General features: G+C 42.7%; 1 protein-coding gene across 1 annotated transcript; it reads left to right on the top strand.

Moving 5' to 3' along the window:
* The first annotated feature begins 9,470 nt into the window (after positions 1-9,470).
* On the top strand, positions 9,471-10,058 carry LOC145415469 (mitogen-activated protein kinase kinase kinase kinase 5-like). The gene has a single exon (XM_080284744.1). The coding sequence runs from the start codon at positions 9,471-9,473 to the stop codon at positions 10,056-10,058; it is 588 nt and encodes a 195-aa protein (XP_080140870.1).
* Positions 10,059-11,350: the final 1,292 nt, after the last annotated feature.

Raw genomic sequence — 11,350 nt, 5'->3', positions numbered from 1 at the left:
TGCATGTCTCTCTGTCTCCTCTCTTTTTTCAACGGGTGTCCCTGAAGGATGAAAATAAGGGAAAATTCCTCGTTCCGCGTCGCTCACGGCATGAGTAATTTAAATTTCTGTCACCTTTCGACAGAAAATAGGAACTGACCTGACACGAGCGGAGGCTGCCGAAGGAGGCCGTCAAGAGAGTAATAATAATAATAATAATAACTTTCGCTTCAGTTTCATCCCTTGACTGCCAGGGATGTCTGTTAGACTGAATAAAATCATTTGATAGGTGCAAGAATGAAACAAACCTCGTCGTCCTAGAGGGGCTGATGGAGATTACTTTTAACCCCCAAACTCGTATTCTCCTCGATTAAGAAGGCTCCGTAACACGTCTTCCTTAGCGATTTATTTTGCTTATTACACCCTGCCATCCTTTACTGCGCTATTCAAATACTTCAAATACCACCATACTCCGCATAAATAACGTACCGTACAATACGATATTGGCCAGCCGTATCTAAAATTAATCGGTATGGAAGAGGTGTTAGGGAGCTTCCCGACGAAAATACTAGCTTAGGTGGCACTGGAAGGCTCGCAGTAACTCTTCCTTTACACCTTAACATATTTCTTTCACTTTTTTTTTTTTTCGTTTTATTATCGACATAGCATCAACATCACACAAGAGGATAATATGCAGAATAAATCGCTAAGGAAGAGGTGTTAGAATATTCCTATCCCACTTATAATATAGTCCCATGCCCTTCTGTCAGATTATATATTTTTCATGTTAATCAGGCGACTTTTTATGTCAAGAAAAATCTGTTCTGAAGCGAGTAAGAGAAGTTGTATTTAATTCCTCCAGTTAAAAAATAAATAGATAGATACATACATAGACAGATAGATAGATAGATAGATAGATAGACAGATAGATGGATAGACAGATAGATAAATAAAGTCTGAGTAAAATCGTAGGGGAGTAGCGAGAATAAAGTGAGAAAATGCGTCAGCGGACCGAAAGGGTTAAAATCGCCCCGGGGTAGCAAGAGTGAAATGTAAAAACGTCATCGATCTGAAGGGGTTAATGGATTTTGTGTGTGTGTGTGTGTGTGTGTGTGTGTGTGTGTGTTTTACTTCCCTTTGTACGCTGGGTCTTCCCTCCTAAGATTAATAAAATCGCCTGGCGAAAACAAGGGCAAAACAGGGTCATCGCAGTGAAAGAGTTAACCACATCAATCCGACGACGTAATTTCTGGTTCATCCTCACCACCACCACGCGATTTTATTCAAGGTATGGAGGATATCTTGTTGGGAAGAGGGTAATGAAGGCTCTGTCTAACCCCTCCAGTTCGAAAATCCATCTCAAGGTAAATAAAACCGTCTGGAAACATCAAAAATAAAATATGAAGTTCACTATCACACTGAAGGGGTTTATGGATATAGCTCCCCTACTGAAGAGAGATCGCTAGCAGGCTGAATAAACTATCTATCTATCTATCTAACAGTATCGTCTATATATCTGTATACCTGGGTTGCTTCCCCAAAAGAATGAGAGGTAGCCGAGACAGGACGACACACACCCAATTTACTCATACACACACACACACACACACACACACACACACACACACACACATTCATTCACATCTTAGCCCCTAGGGAAGAAGAGACAGCGAACAGAACAGTATCGTATCGTTTATAAAGTTTCAATATGCTTGCATGCTTTGGCCTTGGTCACCTGATGGCGGCTCTTCCCGGAAAGATAAACGGTGTGATGGAGATTGTGTCTCAGATCAAAATAAAAATATGAAATGATATACTGTATATTACACACTTCTTGGTGCACGCAGAGAAAGTGAGTGTTCCAACATTTTATTCACAAATTGTCAGACGCCACGGAAAATTACCGAACCATAAACTGGAGGATGCAACTTGAAAATCTGCCTGCTTTTATCGTAATTATGGGTCACAGGTTTTATCGCAATACACCAAACATTGCATTGAAGGCGTTAATCTCAAGCACCTTAACCCCTCTCACTCCTGTGATATACCTTTTATTTTATTCATTTTACCTTCAGACGGGGATCCAGTTTAGGAGAGACTTTATGAAATGGACGGGTTTTGGAAATGACTTTATGAAATCGACGGGTTAACTACGGCATTCATTAACCTGTTTAGTACAAGAGATTTTTCCTAAGCTCAAGAAAATAGTCTGGAAGTAGTAAGAATAAACCATATAAAGACGTCATCGTGTTGAAGGCGTTAAGCTAACCGGAGCATTTATAAACGTTCTTCTTGGAATCCTGGGCCTGATAAATGACACGTCCAGGAAGTTATGATGAAGATCTCACCTGAAGAGCTGTAACTCCAGTCCTAATCACTTCGTACATCTCCCTAACAACCTCTAAGTGATGATAAATTTACAAGTTAAAGGATGAATTAGAGTGGCCAGCGGGTAACAAATGCATCCCGGTGACTAAATATTTATCAAAGCTGGCGAAGATTACCTGAAAAAATGACACACCATTACGAAACTCCCTTATGACACACTTCCTGTATGATTCCTGTATTAATAGGAATAATTTTGGCTTATCTGGCACAATAATATCACACTGGTTGGGTAATAAGTAGACCCCAGCACGGCAATTGTGATCCCCCCCAGCGATAAGTAATGACACGCCGCGCTCCCTGAATCAACCAGAATGCTTCGTAATTGAGACATCTTGCGTTCAGTACAAATGACACAGAAGGGGTAAGCTTTATAACCAGTCTTTTATATATTGGTCTTCCTATCTCCAGACAAATTTATGCAGCTCTAGAAAGCCCTCTCGCACAACAGGCGTTCAGTACAAATGACAGAGAGGGGGAAAACTTTATAATCAGTCTACTATGTATTGTTCTGTTACCTCCAGATGAATTTATTCAACTCTGGAAAACCCACTCGTACCGAGGAGGGGGGGGGGGTTGGCTGTTGTAGTTCCAGCCTTATCTGGACGTGAATCCAGTGACTGGTTGGAGTTACCCTCACCTACAGTCCACCATCCTCCTTTCGGAGGAGAGGGAGAAAGTAGTGAGACGTTTGTATGCATGGGGAACGAAAGCGGCCCATGCACGACGGTGCCACCGCGGACAGGCTTCCCTCTCTAACATTGAGTTGTTTAGTGCTGACTGTATGTAACACCCTCCTGACTGGAAAGTCTGTCCTAAGCTGGTTAAAGTAGTATGGAAGTACCAAGGGTGTTTAAGAAAAAAAAAAAGTGTTCCGGATGAGGGGGAAAATCCATGGCTCTTTTCTTTCTCCACTGGCTGATTTGCTGTAAAAAAAAAAAAAAAAATGGGGGGGGGGGAGAGAATGAAATAATGAGTGATATGTAATGGCATACCAGGCGCCCCTTAAATCTCCAAGAATGCTCCATAACTGAGACACCTTCTTCAGTATAAAACGTCTTATTCTCGACGGCACAGCAGTCGTTGTAAAATTATACTTCTTCTACTATTTACTTTGCATTTTACATCTTAAAATTCTCTTGCCATGAGGAGGCGAAAGAGATTTTGAAACGATTAGGAGAGTGAGTGAGGTAGAGGAGAGGGGGAAGGGGAAATCGAGGATGAGAAGGATTGATAGTGTGCAGAGGTATGTGAGAAAAAGTGTGAGTTGGAGAGAGGGCAGAGGAATGGCAGAGGACAGGGTGGTGTGGAGATGATTCGTTTGTAAGCACCCCTTGCAGGAATAAGGCATCTTGCAACAGACAGATAGACAGACAGATAATGTTACTTAAATATTCAACACAATGACGTACTTCCATAGCTTATTCCTGCTACTGCCAGACGGTTTTATTGAGGTTAAGGGAACTCCTGACAGTACAAAGTTAATGAAAGTTGTAGGAAACCCGACCATTTCGAAAAGTATATCCCAAGTCCAATAAAATCATCATGCAACAGCCAAATTTAAATGAAAAGTGCGTCTCCAGGCTGAAGAGGTTGATACACAGATGGGATCAGTACCTTGCAATATATACCAGTGGTTAGACAGAATAAATCACCGGAAAAAGAGGTGTTACGAAACATCCAAAGCAGTTGAGAAAACGGCCCGGTGACCATTCAACCCGAGTACGTCTTTTATATAATTCCCTGACTACTTCCAGGCGACTTTATTCGACTCTAGTACAAGTAATGGGATAACAGTTGCAACCCTACGCCAATCTGAATGTGAACCCGGTGTCCTCTGGGTCAAAGTTACCCATTTTTTCTCAGACCACCATCCTGTTTTCAGGGAACTGAAGGGAACGGAGACAAGTTTTTTATAACCGAGTAACTCCATCGCCAGGTTGAAAGGGTACATGAAAGCTGCACCTAACCACTCCAATCCCAAAGGTTTTTCGAACAAGGAGGTTAATGAAGTCTTTATCAAGTCCCTCCCGTTTAAAGTTTCTAAGCTTAATACAGTCGTCTCAGAGTAGCAACAATAAATATGAACGACATTTTGGGGGTAAAGGGGCCAAAACTATCCACAGGTCTATTATTTCTCCACTGGCTGGTTTGTACAATCTACAACAAACACAAAAAGTATCGCACACCTGGGGTACCATGCATGTGAAAATAAGAGTTTGGTGGGACACACATGAATCAGTTATCCTAATGCCTTATATAACACAACACCCAAAATGCGAAATTTTGTGCGATTGCAGGTCTTAATGATCATCAAGGATAATATTTGCACTTATAATCACAGGGTCCTCCATATATCAAAATGGATCTTCTAATTTTCAGAATGATGCGTCCGGAAAGAGGCCCGACACTTTTTTGGTTGACTGTACATGCATATACATACCGAGATGAATACTGAATATATGTGTGTGTGTATATATATATGTTTGTGTGTGTGTGTGTGTGTGTGTGTGTGTGTGTGTGAGAGAGAGAGAGAGAGGGAGAGAGAGAGAATAATATACGAGCGATTAATAATAATACACCACTCACTCTAAATCTTCCAGAAATGCCCAGTAATTGAGCCATCACGTTCAGTACAATGACACAGAAGGGGAAGCTTTATAAACATATACACAGGCTCTTATTTCCACATTGTCTGGTACCCCCCCCAAAAAAAAAAAAAAAAAGAAAAAGAAAGAAAAAAGGAAAAATATATCATTACCAGCTGCCGCTTGTGAAGTGTCTATTAGCGAGCGGAGGTGAAAATTACTGATATTTCATGGGCGCTGCAAGGTGTTACCAGTTCCCCCCCCCCCTCTCTCTCTCTTCAGTCACACCTACTCCCCACACCTCCATCTTCCCTCCCCCAAACCTCCCCCTCCTTCTCCTCATCCTTCCGACCCCTTTCTCCATCCCGCCTCTTCCCCACCCTTCCACCCTTCTCTTCATCCCCCTCACCGCCCTCTCTCCAACCCTCCACCTTCCTGTTCTTGCCCACTCCCCCACCCAGTTAATACCTGGTGTCCTGTATACCTGTGTAATTAGGTACGGCTTTGGGGGTGAAAATTTTTGCCTCTATAAACTTGGATTTTTTTTTTTTTTTTTAATATTCTGCATAGTAAGGAAATTTAAGACGGTAAGTTTAGACTGCTGTTAAGTACGGTACGGTATATTGTCATAAGGCTGACTTAAAAAGTACCTTCTTTAAGCCAACCTAATGACAATTTACTTAGGAAGCCTTATGAATGAAGTTTCTTGTTAAGTAAATTGTCATAAGGTTAACTTAAAAAGTATCTTCTATCATAAGAAGGTATTCAATTATTATATTCCTACGAATCTTCAGAAGATTTATACTGCTTAGGAGTGGCTTCTCCTCGTTTAACCATTTCGAAAGAATGACGTCTATTACTGTTTATTCTTCATACCTCCGACGATAGTTATTTTTGGAGAGATCTATTGTAGTGAAGGAATCAGTCACTATCAATCCCTTCAAAACGAATTTCTCTCTCTAACCTGAATACGTTCGCCTGAAAGTAGCTTGAATATAACTAAAAATAAACCACCAGAGTGAAGAGATAAGAAACAAACTCACAAGCCATCTGATTATAACACAGATCTTAACTATTACACTCTGGCTCTCACTCATCATCATCATCATAAGGACTATGATGATAATGATGATGATGGAGATGATGATAGATGCCAACGACGATGACCATGATGATGATGATGATGATGACGATGATGATAATGATGACGATGATGTGATGGCGATGATGATTATTGTCAGAATAAAAGAGTTAAGATTTTTATTGTCGTTAGATTGCAGGTGAGACTGATTTTAATCCCTTTACTTTGACTAATGATGATGATGATGATGGATGACGACGACGATGACAATTACAATGACGATGACGATGGTGATAACGATGACTGAGAGCCAGAATTAAACAGTTAAGACTTCTGCTGTCGTTAGAGGCCTGGTGAGAACGTTTTTAATCCCTTGACTTTAATGCTTCTGCTGCTGTTGCTGCTGCTGCTGCTGCTGCTGATGATGATGATGATGATGATGACTGACAGCCAGAATAAAACAGTAAAGATTTCTGTTATCTTTAGAGGGCTGGTGAGACTCTGATGGATGATGATGATGATGTAAATGATGATGACAAATGATGATGATGATGATGATAACTCAGAGCCAGACTTAAATGGATAAGATTTCTGCTGTCATCAGAGACCCGGTGAGACTATTTTTAGTCCCTTCACTTTGATGACGATGATGATGATGATGACAATGATGATAATAATGATGACTGAGAACCAGAATAAAATAGTTATGATCTCTACTGTCGTTAGAAGGCCGTTAAACTGTTTTAATCCCTTCACTCTAAAGAATTATGACGATGATGATGATGACGACGATGATGATGATGATGATGATGATGTTAATGATGACTGACAGCCCGAATAAAATAGTTAAGATTTGTTATCTTTAGAGAGCTGGTGAGACTGTTTTTCATAACTTCACTCTGATGGCTGATAGTGATGATGATGATGATGATGATGATGAAGAGGAGGAGGAGGAGGAGGAGGAGGAGGAGGACTGAGAGCCAGAAAAAAATAGTTAAGAAACCTATTGCCGTCAGAGAGCTGGTGACACTGCATTTAGTTCCTCCACTCTGATGATGATTTTTTTTTTTTTTTGTTATATTCATGCTACTTTCAGGGGGATATATTCAAGTTAGGCAGAGAGGTTAAGTTGTGAAGGGATTAATGGAGACTTTTTCTGTCCCTAAACGGTATTATTCAGCTTAGGGTTGGTTTCTCTTTGACTGAGGACTGAGGATCATAAAACTGCACGATGTAGTCTTTTCACCCTATCTTTGACCAGATTTTCGTATTTGTAACTTCTTTCACGAAGTTCATAGGCTGAAAAAGACAGCACTACGACTCTACATACCTTTCATACCACTTCTTCGTTATTAGAACCATACTGTGGTGTTAATCTATTGCAATAATCCAACACTGAAGATGAAGAGATGGTAATTTCGGGTCAAACTATAGTAAATCGAGTATAGTAACGAACACAATACAGTATGTAAATGAAACGCCAGAAACTCGGGGACGGACAGACCAATTAATTACTTAAAGACTCCACCAGAAGTGCCTGAGGCATAATGAGGCCCAGTTAATGCTAATGGACTAAGACATGCCAATCATTAAGTTATAAATAGATTCGTATGCACATTATGTATATAACTGTGGTCTGTATATATCTACTGGCGCCAATGTCAACTATCTACTCATATCTTGTTGTCAATAATACTCTATGAAAATTTGGCCTATTTATTCTTAATGGAACCAGAAAATCTTAACTACCTGTATTTGGTCAAATATCTAGATGTCCACACTAAGTAAATAGGGTCTGTTTATTCTTAACTTAGCCAGACACAGGACAGAAATAGATCTTAACTATTTTCGTGTCTAATAACGAGCATTTTATAAACACTCATTTGTTCCTGTAAGAAAAATGGAATATTCTCAAATACTAGAAATGCGCCAAGAAAACTGCAGTTACTATGAAAAGTAAAATAAACACACACACACACACACACACACACACACACACACACACACACACACACACACACACACACACAGCAGTTAAAAAGGGGTGCGAACGACCTCCGAATTACGTCAGAGTGGAGATGAAGGGAAGTGAAAGGAGAACCGGAAGCAACTATTGAGGCAGTTGGAATGAGGGAAGTTTGGAGAGAGAGAGAGAGAGAGAGAGAGAGAGAGAGAGAGAATTTTAATCTTATTTATTCACTGCTGTCAGGGGCTAAAAATACACAGCGACTAATCTTCTATCTTGATCTAAAGGTCAGGCTAACTATGGCTAATCTAGAGGAGCGCCGACACACTACCAAGCATCACTGGGGCAGGAGTGAGGTGTAGGCACAGGCGGATGGGTCGCCTAATCTTCATGCAGTCGAGTATATTCAGTCCAACATTTTATCAACTCTGCCACCAGATGTGTGTGTGTGTGTGTGTGTGTGTGTGTGTGTGTGTGTGTGTGTGTGTGACAGGGCGTGGAGGTGATGATGGTGGAAGGGGGTGACTGGGGATGGAAATAGTGAAGATGTATAGGGGTGATTTCTGGAAGGAATGGAGAGGAGTATCACTGCCATTCTTTTCTTCTTTCCTTTATCGACTCCACCCTCCTTTCTTCTACCTCTTCCCCCGACAACCCTGTCGCCCTTCTCCTTACCCTCTCGCCGTACCCCATCCCTTTTCCGTTCATCCTTTCTCATTACTTCTACCACTTAAGCACCCCCTTCTTCTGCCCCTTCTCCTCTCCCTTCTTAGCCGTTTCTCCCCCATTTTTCCCCGTTCGACCCACTGCCATTTCTGGCTGACTCAACTGCTCTATTTTACAAAGGTCCTTCAATCTGTTCCTCGAAAGGGCGATAGAAGACTACAGGAGAAAGGTAAGATCAGTCTGCAGTACTCCAGGTTCAGGTCCACGTGAGCCCCGGGTTACAATAAAATCCCATCTTCCTCCCTCCTCTCACCCCGTGCTCCTTCTTCTCATTTAACCACTACTTCCTCCTTCCCGTCTCATTCTCACTCACATCCTTCCCTTATCACCTCATTCCCATTTCTACTTCAGTCATCCCTCCTTCCCATCTCTCCCCTTCCGACCCCCTCATCCTCCTTCTTGTCACCCCATCCTCCTCCTTTCCCCTATCATCCCATCTTCCAGTCATCCTCTCCACCGCCTCTTCCCTTCTCACCTCCCCCCCCGTCTCTTCCCCTTCCATCTCCTTCGTCTGCCCCTCCTACCCCACCTTCCCCATCACCCCCACCCCGGTCACCAGAGACCTACCCTGCATTACAAGTTTCAGCCTGAAATAAAGTTCCACTTTCACTACAAGCATTTCAAATGAAGTGCCCCGACCGGTAGGCCTAAACATGCTTTGGAGATTTTCTTTTTCCTGAGCAACTCCGTGTTATTTATCCCGCGATCATATAACACAGATAAATAACACTACCTACACTTCAAAATGTCTAGTGTAGGGGGTATTGAGGAGGGGATGAGGCAGCTGGGGCTTGGTGAGAAGAAGCTGGTCAGGAAGAAGTACAGAAAGGTCATGCGTGAGGTGAGTATCCTGAAGAAGATTGGGTCCGGTGTGGAAGGCGAGGTGTTGCTGGTGCGGTACAAAGGCAAAAATGCCTGTATGAAAGTTGGAGGTGATATGAGCATTATGAAGGAGCAGGCCGATGTCATGGCAGATCTCAATGGTGCCGGGGGAGCGCCTCGAGTGTACCTCCTTTGTTCTGACATGCCCGTGATCATGATGGAGTATTGTGAGGGCTCCCCCTTGGCTAAGGTTTATCGCACCGCATCCCCTGCTGACAGGACCCAAATCGACTCTGAGGTCAGGAGTAAAATTGCAGAGCTTCATAGGGCAGGATACAGTCACGGTGACATCCATAATGAGAATGTTCTGGTGTGTGGATGCCCAGGGGAGTACGAGGCTCGGTTGGTTGATTTTGGTTGTGCAGAACTGCTGTCCCCTGAGAGCGAAGAGCAGGACTGGAAGGACGTTGATGATATGCTTTGGACGGGCGAGGTGGAGTGTGTTGACTGAGGAGGTGGTGTGGTTGTGATGGTGGTTGTGGCTTGGACAATATGCAGCCACAACCACCCACACCATTACCATCAAGTATCTTATTGTTGATGGTAATATGGTGTGGACTGGTTGTAGCTTGGATAATAACAGCTACAACCAAGCCATACCATTACCAACAACAATATCATTAATGATGGTAATGGTGGGGGTCTTCTTCGATGGAACACTGCCTTGCCGGGGCGAAGAAGCTTGTGTATCCCTGTGATCAGTGGAGCTATACTAGTCAGGTGCTACCATACTAGGAAGGTTCACTGTGAGGGATCAGACAAAAAGTGTTCCCCTTGCAGTCACCATGGCCTGAGCCGCCAGACTGCAAGGTATCGGCTCAGCCAATCATTCTCAACCTTATCAACTCCATCTCCCTCTGGCAAGCCTATAGAAAAAAAATCATTCTCACTCTAATCAAGTTTATCTCTTTTGTCAACCTCAAAAGTCTTTGTGAACCTTTTATTCCGCTCATTTCCATGAAACAAACAATCGAGCAAAATCTTTCTCTCCTCTATGTTTTCTCTTCCACTTCCTCTTCCATATTCCTCTCCCACCATCCTCCTGTCCCTCCATCTCCCTCTTTACCCAAACAACCTCTTTCTCTGACATCACAAGCTCTATCAAAGCCCCCATTCCTTCCTGAGTCTCAAAGAAAATGGAAGGTAAGAACGATCCATGCACATACATATCACGCTTCAGAGACCTCACTCCACTCCGTGTGTGTGTGTGTGTGTGTGTGTGTGTGTGTGTGTGTGTGTGTGTGTGTGTGTGTGTGTGTGTGTGTGTGTGTGTGTGTGTGTGTGTGTGTGTGTGCGCGCGCGCGCGCGCGCGCGCGCGCGTAAATTTCAGCCACTAACAACACTTCCTCCTGACTGTTTTGCCTGTGTAGGTGGGTCGTCACGAATGCATATTTAATCCAAGTGTCGTCTTATCAGAGTGCCTGTCATGTTTTGCGCTAATAGATTCGCATCCCCAAGAGACGACTCGAGATTTTTCGGTCAAATAATGCCACGAAGAGTATAGGCTTATCTTCCGTTTTAAATTCTCTGGACTACGGTGGCCTTGCCTCCAGCCCTTTCACCTAGAGGTTAATTTGATACAGTCTTTTATCGTCATCTTGTGTTGTTTTCTATGGCTTATTAATTCGGTGGCTGGAAAGATGAGTGAGTAAAAATTTTAGTACATTATACTCTTTTCACTTTAATATGGCCTAAATTCACCATCTCCATCTTCAAAGATGGTAATGACTCCACGTCTGCATC

The sequence above is a fragment of the Coenobita brevimanus genome, chromosome 102, assembly GCF_032717465.1.
Source record: "Coenobita brevimanus isolate Jiangsu-jjx chromosome 102, ASM3271746v2, whole genome shotgun sequence".
Lineage (NCBI taxonomy): Eukaryota > Metazoa > Arthropoda > Malacostraca > Decapoda > Coenobitidae > Coenobita > Coenobita brevimanus.
The sequence above is the reverse complement of the archived record's forward strand: the minus strand, read 5'-3'. Positions and strand labels throughout refer to the sequence as shown.

Coding starts and splice junctions, on each gene's coding strand:
- LOC145415469 (XM_080284744.1), top strand. CDS start 9,471: ATGTCTAGTGTAGGGGGTATTGAGGAGGGGATGAGGCAGCTGGGGCTT.